At 36.0% G+C, this 17,949-nt stretch overlaps 2 protein-coding genes across 2 annotated transcripts in view; one reads left to right on the top strand and one right to left on the bottom strand.

Moving 5' to 3' along the window:
• The window catches only part of LOC130647338 (dual specificity tyrosine-phosphorylation-regulated kinase 4-like), a 76,491-nt gene that overhangs the window by 34,143 nt on the left and 24,399 nt on the right, over window positions 1–17,949 (bottom strand). The window lies entirely within an intron of this gene.
• LOC130647336 (replication factor C subunit 1-like) overlaps window positions 1–17,949 on the top strand; it is a 36,468-nt gene that overhangs the window by 1,177 nt on the left and 17,342 nt on the right. Inside the window, exons 3-5 of the mRNA XM_057453148.1 lie at window positions 16,558–16,639; window positions 17,610–17,652; window positions 17,741–17,820. Of these exons, the coding sequence (XP_057309131.1) occupies window positions 16,558–16,639; window positions 17,610–17,652; window positions 17,741–17,820 (205 nt within the window). The remainder of the gene's footprint in view (window positions 1–16,557; window positions 16,640–17,609; window positions 17,653–17,740; window positions 17,821–17,949) is intronic.

The following is a 17,949-nucleotide window of genomic DNA, read 5'->3' as shown; positions in this document are numbered from 1 at the left end:
TATAATTTTGACAAAAAATTCTTATTTGTAACTAATTTCTATAAAAGAAATAAATAATTATTTGTTTTCTTTCCTAACACCAACTGAACAACATCTTATTCTTGTTTACAAAAAAAGCATGTGGTCTCTTGCTATATGGATGGTGGATGATAGGCACTAAAGAGAGGCTGAAATATATGTCGTGTGTGCTGTATTTAACTGGAGCACACTGAAGTGACCAAAATAAATAAAACGTGAGCCAGGCTGATATTATATTATATGTTTAAAAACTTTGGTAATTTTACCCCCTGAATTGTGAAAGACCGCTTTTTATGAATTATTCATATGGAATTAAAAAATCAAAGGCGAGATATGTGTCTAGACCTTAAGGGAAGCACACACTGTTCTAATTCTGTACGAACCTAAGTAAGAAGCATTCACTAATAAAACTTGAAGTCCAATATGACTTTGGCCTTAGGGTTGCATAGTTGTTTCCAGCCTCTCTAAAGACAACCAATCAATAATTAAAAATTAGTTTCCTCTTTACTAGATGTCCTGCCACAGAGAGATTAGACTCAGATCGCACATTCAGTAAAGTTGAGAGGCAGAATAATGTTGTGGTGCGCTGTTGTGTTGCACTAACAACAGTTGAAAAAAACAGGATAAAAATTTTTTTTGGTGCCTAAGGATCTAAAAAGAAAAACCAAAAGTCAGAGAAATATCTAAAAGGAGGAAAGAAATGGATGTTAAGGAGGTGAGTGGGGGCTCCTAAGTATGTTGTTGTTCGAAATCTCTTTGTGATGGAGTGCCACCAAAGATGTCCACAGCGTACTCTTAAATAAAACCACCACTGGGAATTATTCGTGTTCCGTAATACATTTTTATCTGCAAAATATTACTCAATCACACTCGCATCTAAGATTTACTCATGAAGGAGTAGAAAATTTTATACCATGCAATTGAAAATATATAAATAGAGTCTTTTGTCTCTTGTGACAGCAAAAACAGTCTACTTCAGAGGGCATCCTCTCACATTTATCGCACAGGCACCATAGACATCCCTAAAACTTTAGGCGAGTAGGAGCAGCAAGGTCTTCAATGTTATGTTAGTCCATGTCTTGAAAAGTCAGAACTAGCTCATCATTCGCTGTTCTTTCTGGCTCGAATTGAAATCCTAGAACCTGCAAATTATTTTCATTCATTGCTATCTTCATGAAGAACTTTTTTAAAGAAAGGAAAAAAATTATAAATAAACATTTAGTCGTTCGATGCTCAAGTCAGGGGGGGGGGGAGTTCGCCTAATAAGAAGCCAGGTAACTACGTCACAAGCAGAAGTGTGCTGAATAATGAATTGACCCAGTCCTTTTGCCGCGTTCGAAAGTTCGTGAAGATGGTAGGCGAGTGCAGCAAGATCAAAACAAACAAACGATGGTGCTAAGTATTGGATAAATCTTTGTTGTTTAAGAGTGCAATCTTCGTTGTTTAATATGTTCTTTTTGTTACGCTATAGCTTGAAATCTAAGCCTTTATTTAGACTTCCATTATTTTCTATAATAATAACACTAATATCAAAAAGAATAGTAAACACTGAAAATTTTATTTACCTTTTTAGCATGATTTTTTAAAACGCGATTTTTCAGTGATGGTAAATCAAAGTATTTATTCATCACTAGAAGCATTGTTAAGAACTATTTTAAATTGTTTTAAACAAAGTCTTCCTTTTTATTTATTTTAATTTTCCTAAAAATACTATATTTTAATTCAAACTATTGTCTTTGGGATGTAATATCTCAAGAATAATTTATTTTTTGTAGATTAAAAATTGTTTTTAAATAAATAAGTTAGCTTCAGCACAGCAGCACTCTCCCATGCAGACCTTCTGTAGTTTTGTAAAAGAGACTTATAAAAGTAATGATTGTACACAAAAAACCAATGCTGCAAAAAAGTGTTTTGAGTTTTTAAAATAATGATGGTAATTAATACCTCTAAAAAGGTTTTAAATTTTTTTTTAATCCCTGTAAATCCCTATCCAAAGTTATCTGGTCATTGAAAAGAACGGTTATATGTTAACACAACAAAGCTTTCTTGGCTATAAATAACATAAGTCTAGCTACAAATTACACAGCTCTTGTCGCCATCTTGGTCTCTCCTTTCTGCCTTTCGTACAGCAGCCAACCTCGGATACATCATTACTCTCATCTTTTCAGAAAGTGTTTTTTACATGTATATATATACTTTTAAAGTTCATAGTCCAGTAAATGTCTCGGAGGTCACCTTTCTCGTAGTTTTTGCTTCTGGCTTCGGGTTCTGCGTCTGAAGTGTCTCCTCCGTCTATTGTATTGTCATCCGTTATCGTGGCGGTGTCGCTTCCGTCTTCTATGATCAACTCATCGTTGTTGCTACCACTGTGTTCGTCGTGGTGGTGTTCTGGTTCTTCATTTCGATTGAAGATCCATGTTGTTGATTTCTTTGGTAGGTCAGAAGGAACTGGTGTAACTAGTTCCTTTGTATTTTCGTGGTATGCCTTGATGTCATGCCTTGATGTCATCTTTGTGTCTGTGAATTCGTTTGAAATCGGTCGATCGCTTCAGGACTACGCCCTTGGTGTCGATTTCGCAGATCCAGTAGGGTGTTCGATGATATACGGGCTCAAACTTTGTTGAGTGGGTACTGTTGATGATGAGAACTAGGTCACCCTGTTGAACGGTCGATGGTTGACGTCTCGAGTATATTTTTGTCAGCTCTTTCTGTTGTTTTCTTTGTTGGAGATCTTTGTCCTGTGCCGTTTGCGTTCCTTCGTAGTGTATCGCGTTCATTGAAAATCCTTCCTGTATCCGTTGTGGAGCATGGTTCCACCGGGTGAGAGGTTTGTACCCGTGTGCGGTGTTGCACGGTATGATGCTAGTAGCTGGTTGAGTGCTGTATCTCTGCTCTTGTGCTCGTGGAAGGCTGATTTCATAGCTTTCCTGAATGGTTTCATAAAGGTTTCTGCTGGATTACCTTGTGGGTGATACGGGTACGTCAGAACCTGGTGATGTTGTTCTCGCTAGAGAACTTGGCAAATTCAGCTGAGTTAAAAGGCGGACCATTGTCGGTGCGATGACGTTCGGGAGTGCCTAAGTCCGTGTAAGTATCTTCGAGGGCTTTTAGAACTGGTTTTGTTGCGGTTGTCGGAACAATTTTGGCTGCTGGGAAGCGTGAGTAGTTGTCCAAGACTACTAAGATATGTCTGTGGTCTGGCATCGGGCCAAACAGATCGATGAATACGTGCTCCCACGGGCCTGTAGGTACGTTTTGTGGTGAAATATGCTCCTTGGTTGTCTTCTTCGTAAAAAGCTGACATGTCTCGCATTGTTCGACTGCTTCCTGGACCAATGTATTGATGCTGGGAAACCAGAAGTGTGATCGGATTCTTCTCTTCAAGCTGCTCATACCAGGGTGGCTTCCTTTGTGGGCTTTAACGATATCTTTCGACCTAAGACTTTGTGGTAAGATAATGCGGTCGTTACGCAGCATTAGATCTTCGTCCGATATCGCCAGGTCGTGGTAGACCTTACGGTATGGTTCCAACGATTTCTTTGACTTTGGAATTTACCCCTGGTAAATGCACTTGACCAGGGGTTTCTGCGATGATTCGACTCATGGAGATGGCTTCTGTATAGGGGGCGTATTGGAGGAACCAGACAGTTTTTTACAGTTTGCAGGATTTTTGTTGCCGTGACGTTTTGTTAATGGGTGTTGCATGCCTGGATAAGAAGTCCACAGGATTTTCTTTTCCTCATCTCTACGATACAGTACCGCCTGAATGTAATGTTACATGTACACGCATTTCACGATGTCGCATAACGATGTCATGTTGACATAAAAAAACTATGTGTCTATTGTTATCACACATATTTTGCATGTTTCTATTATTATCTATAGGTGCGTTTGTTAACAATAATATATACAAAAAATGTTGTTCGAATTTAAGACATGCATGTTATTGTTTAAATGTGTTAACAATCACAAAATATCAACTATAATATTCGGGAATAATATTAACACTCTTTTTACTGTGCTCAAAAGTTTAGATATTTATAATCATAAAAAATAAGTTTTTTGCAAGTGTTTTTTCTTATCGCGCTAAAAAGTTTTATTTATATATTCTCAGAAATATTTATTTTTTTCATCGCGCTAAAAAAGTTTTTTTTTAAGATAAATGTTAAGATAAAACTTCGTTCTTAAATTTCTAAAATGCGATCTAAAAAAGCATTTCTATCGCCGCTTTTCGTTCTTAAGCTTTTAAAATGCAATCTAACGAAGCTTTTCTATCGCCGTTCGTTGTTTTTAAACTTTTAAAATGCGATCTAAAAAAGCATATCTATCGCCGCTTTTCGTTCTTAAACTTTTAAAATGCGATCTAACAAATTTTTCTATCGTTATTCTTCCTTCTTAAACTTTTATAACGCGATCTAACGAAGCTTTTCTACGCCGTTCTTCGTTCTTAAATTTTTAAAACGCGATCTAAAAAAGCAATTCTATCGCCGTTCGTCGTTTTTAAACTTTTAAATCTTTATAACTCGTTGCATGTATAAACAAAACATATAACATTTCCTTCATGTGCAGAACAATAACATTCGCTTACGCGTTTACGAAATCGGAGATACTTTAACAAATAAATTCATGTCTGAATAAAAGATGTTCGTTTGCTGAAACAATAGAGACACGAAGGGTAATTAACATTTTTTTGTGTTAATTCCTTAGCAGCTGCGGTAATTATAAAAAACAATAAGCCACACGAAAATTTCATGCGATCGTTAAATTTCACGTGTGGGACACGAACTCTATTGTTTTTGACATGCAAAAATAGATCATGTATTTAAAAATGGATATATAATAAAAACGAAAGTTCTGACACTACCGAAAGCTCATGTAAAGGTGATAACTATCGTGCACATGTAACATTACATTCAGGCGGTACTGTACTTTGAAGGTAATGTCCTGGTGTCGCAGTTTTATTCTGTCTGTTCGAATCGAACCAATTCGGGTGCTTGCAAAAATACTGACCAGTGGTTTGTGGTCTGTGATGATTTCCACTCCTGGTCCTCCAGCAATGTAGTGGCAGAATCGTCTAAGGCCAAAATCCACAGCAAGTGATTCAAGATCGAGTTGAGGGTATCGTTGTTCGACATTCTTGTTGTCCTGCTTGTGCACACGACTGGAGAAGACTCATCTATGTTGTCACCCTGTGCGAGTATTGCACAGAGGCCAGTTCGGTGGGCATCCACAAAAATATAGATGTTCAATTTTAGATTGAAGTGTCTCATTAGTGTGTCGTTGGTGAATGCATCCTTTAGTGCTATGAACTCTTGTTGACATTCTTTGGTCCATTCAAAACGTTTGTGCAGTTTTGTCAGCTTTCTCATATGGCGAGTCTTTGTTGCTAAACCGGGGATAAAACTGGAGTGGGACTGGATCATGCTAAGGAAGGAAAGGATGTCATCTTTCGATGTTGGTACAGAAGCGTCTTTCAATGCTTGAACTTTTGATGGATCTGGCATAATTCCTTCCGGTGTTACCTTGATTCCCCAGAATGGAATTTCTCTGGCTGCAAAGATACATTAGATTTGGTTTTCTCATGTCCACAGTAACTCGGATTCCTCCATTTTCTTTAGGTGCCAGTACAGGATTTGATACCTGTCATGAAAGTGATAACGGTAATGAACCAAAACAATGGCTTTATTCAATATAAAGAACTGGAGTATATGTTAGTAGTACAGTATATAGATCTAAAGAAATAAAACAAAATATAAGTAAGGAAGCACAACAATTTCATAACATTCTCCCACAGTTAAGGGTTCACTGATCGTCTTCAAAACCATACATCTGAGGTTTTCTGATCGTACGTGTAGATCGTCTTAAATTGTTTTCGAGTTCTTTTTCAACTTCATCTGGCCGTATCTCTGTTGCTTCTACAGTTTCATTTTGAGCAGTTTCATTTGGAGCAATGTCTACATCTTCGTTATTGAAAAACCTTGATTTTGTAGCAATTGGTTTGATATTTTCTGGTAAACTCTTAAACAATGAAGGTGGTTTGACTTTTGCAACGTTTGTTGGTTCATCGGTTATTGCAGCAACATTTGTATTATTAATTTGTTTACCAGTGATAACAAGATCTGGCTGTGTTCCACGGAATTCGAATATTACATTCTTATGCTGTTTTTGGAAACCGTATCCAAGGATAACATCACTGCACAGGTTCTGAAGTATATCTACTTTAACATTCTCGTAGACATGGTCATTTAACGATAGGGTTAACGTACAGCTTCCAATCACCGCAGACTGCATCGAGGTTAGTGCCATGGACACCTTTTTATCCGAAGAAGTCATTGGGATGTTTAATGATTTGAAAGCTTTCTCGCTGATAAAATTATCGGAACTACAAGAGTCAATTAGAGCGTCCAATGAGGTACCATTAATAGTGACTTGTACTGAAGCATGACGAAGATTGGATGGGCAAGCAGCTGATATGGCACAAAGTGTTGGAGAGTAGATAGCTGACAAGTTAGAATCCTTGGCTTTGTTTTTAGTTGACTGACAAACGCTTGAGAAATGTCCGGTTTTGGAGCAATTATGACAAGTGGCGTCTCGAGCTGGACATAATGATCGGTTTGTATGCATGGCACCACCGCAGAAGTAGCATGATTTTTTACGAGTTGCTTGTCTAGGATTAAATCCTTTTCTCAATGCATCAAGAGATGATGACGTTACGGACTCTGAGTCAGATTCAGTTTCAACGGTTGCTGCAGCGACAGTTGGTTGAATATTCTGGGAATAAACTTCAGCGTTTTTCTGGGCAACATCTAGAGTCCGAGCTTTCTGGTGTGCTTCGTCTAGTGTCAATTTTGTACTTTCCAGAAGGCGTTGTCGAATGTAAGTTAAGCCATTAATAAAAGAATCTCTTATCATTTCAGATCAATACGTTTCGGCTGTGACTGCTTCAAAGTTGCAATGTTTACTCAGTTTCTTTAACTCTTCAAGATACTCATCAAGTGGTTCACTAGGCTTTTGTTTTCTTGAACTCAGCTGATGACGAGCAAAAATAGTGTTTGGAGTTTTTACATAAAGATTTGTTAAAGTTTCTACCACTTGATCGTAAGTTGTACACTCCTCAACATATTCAAAAACATCTGAAGATATAAAGTTTATAACAGATCTGAATTTATCAGGTGCTTCTGTCCCACATTCAGTAATAAAGTTGTCGAATGTTCTTTTCCAGTGTTTCCATTCTTTTGCAGCTTTTGTGGAAGTTGGATCAATATCCAGGCGTGAAGGTTTCAATGCTTTGCTCATCTTGTTTTATGTTGAATAAATTGTCATGAAAGTGATAACAGTAATGAACCAAAACAATGGCTTTATTCAACATAAAGAACTGGAGTATATGTTAGTAGTACAGTATATAGATCTAAAGAAATAAAACAAAATATAAGTAAGGAAGCACAACAATTTCATAACAATACCCATGGTGCTGGGCCAAGGTGCTCTTCAATGATGTTGTTCTCTTCCATCTTTTTTATTTCCTCTTGGAATCTGGCCTTAAGTGAAATGGTATCGGTCTGGGTGGTTCCGCTGTTGGTGTAATTGAGTCATCAATGTGTAATTTAACGGTGTGTTTTTTTAGTGTACCAATCCCTTTGAAAAGGTCTGGGTATTTCGCGCTCAGATCTCTGATGTTTGTGTTGTCTACGTTGACACTGCGGATGTTAGAATTTGTCGGGCCCTGGAACTTAATGATTCCTAGCTCCTCGTTTACTGCACCACTGAGGAGAGTTTCCAGGTCCTTTTTGATGATGTAAAATCGCACGTTTGCCACAACTTCACTGTACATAACTGGTCAAGTGTAGTGTCCTAGGCATTTAAGGTTCTTTGAGCCATATGGTTTGAGCCATATTGGTTTGCCATCCTTTTTGACATGATAGAAATGTCTGCACCTGTATCTGAATATGCCTTGACCACTCTTTCCTTTATGCCAACAGTGACTTCGTATCTCTTGGGTGGTGGGGTTTTTCTTGATTTAGGTGCGGCTCTTCGGGTTTTTGGTACTCTCCAGGCTGCATACACTAGCCTTTTGACAGCTGTTGCTCATTCTCAGATTCTTCAGACGGTTCGGTCTCTGTTGTACTCTCTTCGGCGTTGCTGTCTGCTGATGAGTCGTTTACCCGCCTAGTCTGCTTATGCTTTCTGTTTCCTTTCGTGCATGTTCTTGAACCCTTGAAATGTCCATACTGTCCACATTTAAAGCATTTCTCGTTAAATGCCGGGCACTTCTTCCCTCCTTTACAACATTTCGACGAACAGTCATTACATTTGGGCATTCTTGGTGGAGATGCATTCCTCTTTCCTTCTTTCTTGAGGAGGTCCTCTCTTGCACGGTTTCTCTTAGAGTATTTTCCAGGTGTGTTTACACGGCTTACATTAGCTATTGGTTGTTCTGTTATCTTTTGAGCTCCTACTGTGGCTGCTTCCAGCTTTCTCCCATTTTTAATGAGCTCCTCTAAATTCCATTGGTTGTTGAGAGCATTTTTTCTGACGTCATCATTTGTCGTCCCAATTACAATTTGGTCTCTAACCATGGTATCTTTCACATTACATGTGTCGCTATCACATTGAAATGAATACATGTTCACCTCATTTTTGACACGGTTAAGGAAAAGGTCAAACGATTCACCTGCTGTTTCAGTGATAGGTAACGTTCCTTCAGTCTTGTTACTGTCTCATCAAAAGTGATTGTACGCCTCTCTGCAGTGGGAACAACCTCCTCAAAGTCTTTTTGAAGGTTCCAGGATGCAAACCTTCCTAAAAATACCTTCCTCTTGTTGAGTTCGATCCATTCTGCTTGCTCTGGCTCGCTTCCTGCTGGTGGATCTTTTGCAATCGCTTCGTACTCGTACTGGAATGCATTACAATAATCTGAAAATACATCATAACAATTGTCTCTGTGAATATCAGGATCGAACTTCTTCAAACTCTGCTCCGCCATTCTTGTTGACGCACAGTCTCCCTGTGGTGTTGTTGTTTTGTGTTTGTTTCGTTTTATCCTCGTCGCCAATGAAAAGAACGGCTATACGTTAACACAACAAAGCTTTCTTGGCTATAAATAACATAAGTCTAGCTACAAATTACACAGCTCTTGTCGCCATCTTGGTCTCTCCTTTCTGCCTTTCGTACGGCAGCCGACCTCGGATACATCAGTCATTGGAAAAAAGTTAAGAGGCCTGCGACGAAAAAACTAGTGTCATTTTGACAAAAAAAATTATGTTAATCAATTCACCTTTATAATATCTATGCATTGATAAAGTTTAGATGCACATCCCTTAACAGGGATACATATGAAATCATAATTTATGCAGCATAAATAAATCTGTAATTCTTTATATGTGAATATCTTAAAAACAATAAAAGCTTTTTAAAAAAATTAAAAAGAATTGTTGTTAACCAACTAAGCTCTATAATATAAGTCCAACATCATTTCATACCTTGAATTCCCTTTAAGATTATTTTAGATGTTGTTTTTGTCCTCAGTGCTTATAAATTTATTTACTTCCATTAGCTCGACTTTTGTGTTGGTCACTAAAGTCAAAAATCAATATATCATTTTTTTAATGCCTTTAATAAGATGTTTTCACTTTGGACAGTAAGGACAATGTAACAAAACATTGTAATATTTAATAATTATTAATATTTATTGTAATAGATTGTTAAACCCGCAATATGTGTATGACTAACTTCACAGTTCTCCTAATAACGCAACACCAAATAAACCCAATTGATTTATACACAACACGATATATACCACTATTCTAGACACAATGATTTCACCAGCAAGATTGGTTCAACACAAGTAAACCCCACCACCAATTGATTCTTATTAGTAATCGCCTAGAATGGAAGATCTCCCTCTATTTTCTTTTCTGCACGTTGTTCAGTTTATGCGGCTATGGGAGGAATTTATAGCGACTCCTACTCGCTTAGTATAGTGGTCCTGGGAAGAAATTGGCTTTTCACCAATGCCCTCTACTATACAAGTCTTGATCAAACAGTTGCTGAAGACTATTCTTTCTTGAGTCCTTAGTTGTGTGATGCCAAGTGCTAAGTGGTGTTTCAGCAATGAATTCTGAAAAATAAAACTCAAAAAAAAACTTTATAATAAAACATTTTGAAAACACAACATTTGATTGGTCACTAATACTCATCATGACCATTTTGTAGCACATTCAGTAGAAGTGTACTATTTGCTCCTTGCATCTGCTAACTGATGTTTGGTGGGAGTCCACTTCAATATAACTTCCTTTTGATTGATGCTCTGTCTGAGAGAAGCCATGTCAACTCTTAATCGCTTATCTTCTAAAGCTTTTATTGAATGTGCAGCTTCATACAAAGATTTGTTATCTGTGTAGCACAAGATACCTTTTAGATCTGTCTTCAAGATTTCCATTATTACATTTTTCACCCAGATACATGCTTCAATACCATTAACAAGTGCTAAGGTTTCTGCTGCAAGTGTGCTACGCACAACTCTTTTAATCTTTCTTGACTGCCATGTGATAGGTGTCATGGTGTTCTCAACACCTTTAAGAAAAACAAAAATTTCACTTTGAGAGCTTCCGTCATGTAGATTTCCAAATGAGGCGTCAGCGTACAAGATTAATTGTAATGGAGGTTTCAACTTCCAAAATTTTAGGCAAATATCAGGATTCAATTTCAACTTCTTTACCAATTTATTAGCTCTCATAACATCATCAACATTTTCACGGTTTAACTTTGTGCTTAACTGACAAACATCAAAATAAATATCTGGCCTTGATTGAGAAGATACCCAATTTAATTGACCACAAATACATTAAAACCTAGATTGCTCTTCATGTGAGAGTTCTTGATGTTTGTTTTTGGTGCTTAGAATCTCAACCTGTTCAATGCTTGCCACATATTTGCTTTGGTCATACTCAATAGAACTATTGAATTGTTGTATGTTGACTCCAACATATTTAAAATTACTACAATTTTCTGACCCAACCCGAAATATTTTTCTAATGGATGCAATGACTTTTACTTGAAAATCTTCTGATCCTCCCCAAAGAAAATCATCAACCTGTTTTACGATTAATCCTTGACAACAGTCATCTTGAACCCAATAAAATAAAGCCTCATCAAATAAAGACATTTTCATTCCCAAACCAATTAACTGTTCCTTTACTCGTAAATATCTAGCTCTTGAAGTATCAGCAAGGCCATATACTACTTTATTCAATTTTCAAAGAACCCCTATTACGTTTGCTTCCTTTGGGGGTTTTATAATTACTTCTCTATCAATCGGGTTACTTTGAAGAAATGCTGTTTTGATATCTAAGGTGTGGCATTCCCATTCGTTAGTTGCTAACATTGTGAGTACAATTCGCAGACTTTCTTTTGAAAACGTTAGGAGTCTTTAGTCAGATTTTGAAACTCCTCTTCTTCAAAACCTTTATGACCAAACGAGCTTTAACAATTCTGTTGCCCTCTATATTTTTTGTTGTGATTACCCATCTTGTGGATATTGTAGATTGACTTCTGTCTTCAACAGTGGAGAAACATTGTTGTCTTGCCAGTTGGTTAATTCTTTAAATTTCGCATTCAAGACCTTGTCTTCAATAGTTGCTTTTATCGCTAAGAATACTTCTTCAGTGTCATTGGCTTCAACGACCGGTTGCCATTCACTCACACATCTTGAAATCTAACCAATTAATTTCACCTGTGTCTTCATTTTGCACATTTAAACAGCTGTCATATTGCCTGCCTTCTTTTCCTTTTCTACTCACTTTACCTGCTCTGCTGTGAAATAATCCTTTAATCCACTCACTGTCTGGAGTTAGCTTATAGATGATTCTGGTTTTTAACTTTGGTATTCCTTGAAATATAGAGGTATTGCCTTTTTTTTCATTGACTGTGGTTTCACTTTTTGATGTTTCATTAGATCTTTCCTCTATTGGTGTCCCATTGGTTTGTGAATTATCAATGGCCGCATTCTCAGTTACTGGTGCTTCTGTTACTGGTACTTCCGTAGTATTACTTTCAAGATCAACTATGTCAAAAATTTCGTCTTCCGGTGAAACACAGTTATCCAACTGCATAGTTGTTACTTCTGGGCTCTTTACAGAGTCTTGTGATGGTTTCTGTGAATGTACTACTTGATTTACCTTTTGCAACCGACAAATGTGGACTCTAACATAACTTCCACCATGCTTGACAAGTACTTGTTTATTTTCTTGTCCAATTACAGTGCCTGGTCCATGCCATTTTTCGCTGTCTTTTCTTTTATAAAAGACTTTATCTCAAGTTACATACTGCACATCATTGTAACACTGGTCACTATGGACGCAATGCTCTACGTATTCTTTCAGAATATTCTGCTGCTATGAATGCTCCTCGTGATACATGCATCACAGCAAGGTTATGGGCCACAGTCTTACTTGAAACTGTATCATTCATGGCTGGTAACTGATCAGTGAGGATGCAGGGATAGTCATAGTTTTTACCAAAAACAAGCTGGTTTGTGAAAATCCATTGTTGTTTGATAAAGAATTCTTGGCACTAATAGGCCAGAAAAGTGCTCGATTAGGTGTACATTTCGTATCCTCCACAATCTTCTCAGCATTTCCTTAATGATACCATTGTGTCGCTCACATAGCCCATTCGACCAAGGACTTTCGGCTGCTGTTGTGGAAAACTCCATGTTAAATTGCTCACACAATTCTTCATACACTTTATTGATAAATTCTCCTCCATTGTCAGCCAGAAACTTTCTTGGTTGACCAAATCTTGCTAACCAAATTTCAAAGATGTCTGTTATCACATCTTTATCTTTTGTCTTTGTTAACTTTGAAGATGAAAATCTTGTGAAAGTATCTATGATATGAATAAACCACAATGATTGTGAAAATTGCACTAAATCTAAAGCCACACACTGATTGAATTCCGACGACATTGGTAAGCCAACAATAGGACGTGGTCTTGGTTTTCTATACTTAAGGCATACTTTACAAGAGTGTGAGACATTATCAATTAATTTCATGATTTCACTCCGGTCCTCTAAAAAGGAATTTGATGCTTTAATAAGAGATTTTAATTTCTCAGCACTTAGATGACAGAACTGACGATGAAGTTTGACGATCTTGTTTTTTTTTGGATTTTTCACTTGCGCATACAAAGGCAACTTGAGGAAGCAAATGGTCATAATTCTTTTCATCTAATTCTATTCTGTTGTTGTTTAAAGGTATGCAACTGTGACCTGTGGTGGTAAATTTTAAAGGATGGCATTCTCTAAACATTTTAACAGTATCGTTGCTAAAATCTAAAACTGCATCTGCTTTTCTCATAGATGTTTGACTTAAAAGCAAGTTATTTCATTGGGTACAACTTCTGTTTCTAGATTAACCTCTTTTGAACCAATGATTACAGGTAAGATTACTCGTTTTATGGAACAAACTGCTTCGCTATCTCCAAATTTAAATCTTGTTCCACCTGGATACTCTTCTGGCATTTTATCACTATCAATATTATCAATAAAACATTGGTACCAATTCTTACCACAGACTGTCTAGGTACAACCACAGTCTAAAACTGCACATGACAAAGTTTCACCAACAAGGGATTGCATATCACTTTCTTTAATTTTAGAAAAAAATGTAACTTTTGAACGACTCTCTTCCTTTTTCAAATCTTCAGACTCCTGATTCTCATAAGAATGGGGACAATTCACAGCCCAGTGATAAATGGACTGACAAATATTGCACTTTGAAATATTTCCAAATTCATCAGGCAGATTTATTACTCTGTTACTGGATCTGGTTTTCCTCCATCCATATCTTTGATTTGGTGCTGCAGCCCAACGCTGATATCCACCTCTTTTAGTGAAGTAATTCTGCTCTGTAGAATCTGCACTTGCTTGTAAAACAAGCTCTATCTTTACAGCATCATTTGACACAGATGAGGCCACAGTATCACCAAATATTTTCTTTAACTGTAATACCATTGAATCATAGTGTAATTCATTTATAGTTGCTCTAGCCAACTGTTGCTGCTCTGGTGTAAGATTAGCGCTTTGTAAAACTCGGTATGCCAAAACTCCATCAGGAAGTTCCATACGGTGAACTTGGATTTTGTGATATAATTGTTCAAACTCTATAAGGTAATCATTCATGCTCATCTCAGAGGGTCGTTTAAATTTTTCAAAGGTTTCATAAGCCAGGTACGCAGTTTGATTTTCATCCTTTAAGTAAATTTTTGTCTACTCCTTCTTTAGCTTTTCCTTTCAAACCCATGAATATAGCGGCCCTTGTTTTTCCGCCTTTAATTCTGTGAGTGCTTTCCATATTTGAACGTCTTTTTTCCAGTCTTTGTAACTGGACTCTGTATTCAATGATGGTGGGGGTACCCAACTTTTCGACATTTCTCTATGATACTTTGCAATTTTATTCCTCTGCTACCATTTGTTAAACTCGCAATATGTGTATGACTAACCTGTAGGTTATCTTCACAGTTCTCCTAATAAGGCAACACCAAATAAACCCAATTGATTTATACACAACACAATATATACCACTATTCTAAACACAATGATTTCACCAGCAAGATTGGTTCAACACAAGTAAACCCCACCACCAATTGATTCTTATTAGTAATCGCCTAGAATGGGAGATTAACAGTTTTCACTTTAGGACAGCAAGGACAATGTAACAAAACATTGTAAAAATGCATTATCAACTTTAATAATTTCGATTGGCTGGTTTTAACAATAACAATTAAATATTCATTGGAAGTAGTGTAATTTTATCACACATTTTATGCTGATATAATTATTTTTTGATTGGAAAAAGCCAACACTTCCCTGTTTTTCTAAAAAATTAGGTGAAAATAAAGCAATAATTTGCGTATGAAAAAATACCCGCAGGGGCTATCGACGCCCAAAATAACTTTCTGCATCAGCTCCTATATTCATTGCCTCAATGTGTGAAAGTATCACCCTCATGGCGAGTTTGCTTGCACAGTGTGTTAAAGTTCCTTGTGTTGTCTTTCTTTTCCTGTCAAAACAAACTTTTAATTTACCAATATTTAATATATTTTACAGACCATAGCTAATTTTAGCGCCGAAAAGCATACTAAAAGAAAGGTTTCTTTTTTATAAGATAGCAATAAAAATTAGAAAATTCATCCTTAAAAAAGAAAACTGATACCTTTTTTTAGCTTAAACACCCTCCTCTGTTAAATGCCCCGTATTAAATGGATGTCCTGCTCTTTAAAATTAGAAAATTCAAATACCTCAGGTTTTATTCGTGGCATTAAGATATGCCACTTAAAATTTTACAAGGAATTGTCATGATATAATTTTTGTGTTGTGTGTTGATGCTACCGTATTTTCCGGTATATAACCTGCACATCGTATAACCTGCAGTTCAGCTTTTTTAGGAAGTCATAAGCAAGATGCTATCAGATACCCAGCACCTTCATATAACCCGCATAAAATTTCAATCGATGTGTTTTACTTTGCATAACCCGCATCGTGTTAAGGAAAAATTTTAGCGTATTTTTACTTACCCTAATCATTTTATAAAGATGTGTGTGTATTCTGTGTCTTTTTTTCATGCTGGAGACAAGTGGGGGACGTTTAAACTTGTGAACCCCAAACACGAGAACCGAGTGTCTGAACTAGCCACTCTCTCAGTCTTAATTTCCTTGTCTCCGATTGCCGAAATAATAATGAATTTAAAATTAATTTGAACAAGTCGATCTTCTGCTAATGCCGACATTACTAAATCAGACAATGTTATTTTCTTTTTATTTGTAGACATTAGTTTCAACCTATAATAACTCTTGCTTCCTGTGATTAAACAAACAAAAAAATGAAAAAGAAACACGCTATCAGGTTATAAACCTAAAATAAAATCTAAAATTTAAAATCTTACCTAAAATTTTTTCCAGAATCTATTTAATCTATGGAATTTCCAAAGTCTAGTGTCTGCCAGACCTAGAATAGCTTTAGTGGCCTTGAAAATTTTAAATACTTGGTCCAACCAATGTTAGCATGATAATGATTACCCACCATTTTTTAGAAGAACATTACATTACATACCGTATACATTACATACAATCAATATGAAAATGCTATTATAAACAGTAAAGTATATTTACAAACAAATTTGTTTTCCCATTGAGTTATCTTGAAAAAAGTAAAATGCATAATCTACAAACCAACAATAAATTATGTGAAAGAAAAACAAACTAGTAAAAACAATTAGCTGCAGTTAGTAAATATATTATACATTAAATATTTAAAAAATTGAGGAAAATTCCCAGAGGCTCTTACGAGCTAATTCATTAAAAAATTTCCACCTTAAAAAAAGATCCTTTTTTTTGGATATTTTTAACTCAACTTTAGCGTTTGTTTTGTGTGTTGTTTGCCATTACATCAAAATAGTTCATCAAGTTGTTGCATACATCACTGTTTGTACATTTTTATTGACATGTTAAAGTCTTCTTTCACATCTTTGTATTTACTTACAGAAACCAGCAAATGATTCGAAAGAAAAGGGAATTGGAGATAAAAACAAGAAAAGAAAGAACCTAAGATTAACTATCGAATCAGGTAATAATGTGGATAAAACTCAAGCTATGGGTGACTTTGCCTTCCATAACTACAATTTTACTTTCCTTGTAAAAACCCCAAACAATATCAAACCTTTCTTGTTTATGCGAACACAGCATTTTCGAACATAAATTTTGACACATTGAGTTTAATATTAGGGTCATATTTCGAAACCTTTTCTTCTCTGAAATCCATTAAATCCATTGTCACATGTGCTAGTCAGTGTGAAAAAGCTAAATTCACAAGATGAATTTGAAGTTAGAATGGGTGATGTACATCTGCCTCTGCAATATTTGTGCATGAATTCAATTTTCTGATTCGAAATTATGGAGGCTAAATTATTTATACATTTTTGGAGTGTTTACAATATGGAACAAGAAACTCTTGCAACATGCTTGAAAAGTTAGAGCACAAGATGCATTTTATTTCGCTGATACAGCTATCAGTTTTGGAACTTGGCAGAATACAGCTACAAATCATGGCTTCCCTATAGGTTATAATATGAAAATATGTAACTTAATTAGTTGTGCAAATTGATGAGTTTGATGCATGTGATGAAAACTAAAACAAATGTTAAAGCACCCTGGATTAAAATGTACCAATGTTTTGATTACATAATTGATGCAGTCAAGTCAACAAATTATAAGCTGAATATTACAGCAAAGTGGTTGTGGATATTACAGCAAAGTGGTTGAAAACGTTTGCTCCTACTGCACCTCCTCTTGTGTTTGGAGAACTTTGAAAATATCAAGGAGCTGGTCTCACCACTTCCATGCCATTGAGCAACAGTGTAACAAATAAGGATTTCTTAAGTGGGACTGCTAAGGGTTTTTACATGCAGAAACAATCTGTGTCATCAAGTAGATTGTATATATAATTAGAAAATGACTCTGATGTGTGCATGGTGTTATCTTTTTCAACAAGTTCTTATTTTAAATCTTTGTGAATTTGCTTACTATAAAATATTTAGAATCTGATTCAGACCATGAGGAACCATTACCATCAAAGTTGAGGTAAAACTTTTACTTAACAATTTTTGTTTTATTTGTTGTCATGTTTGTGTGTATATAATTCCTAAAGACGTTTTTTTGTGTATAATAGAAAAAACAAAAATAGCAAAGATCAGGGAAAAGGTAGTAAGAAGACTCCTTTAAAGACTCCTTCAAAGAATCGTAGTGAAGGTATTAAAGACATTCAAGGGTCCACATTTTACTAATAATTTAAATTAAGATATTAGAAATATATATATTTATGTGGTTCTTGAAATAGTATGGATGTCTTAGAATTAGTTGTTAGCGTAGTTAATAACC

The sequence above is a fragment of the Hydractinia symbiolongicarpus genome, chromosome 6, assembly GCF_029227915.1.
Source record: "Hydractinia symbiolongicarpus strain clone_291-10 chromosome 6, HSymV2.1, whole genome shotgun sequence".
Classification (NCBI taxonomy): Eukaryota; Metazoa; Cnidaria; class Hydrozoa; order Anthoathecata; family Hydractiniidae; genus Hydractinia; species Hydractinia symbiolongicarpus.
The sequence above is the reverse complement of the archived record's forward strand: the minus strand, read 5'-3'. Positions and strand labels throughout refer to the sequence as shown.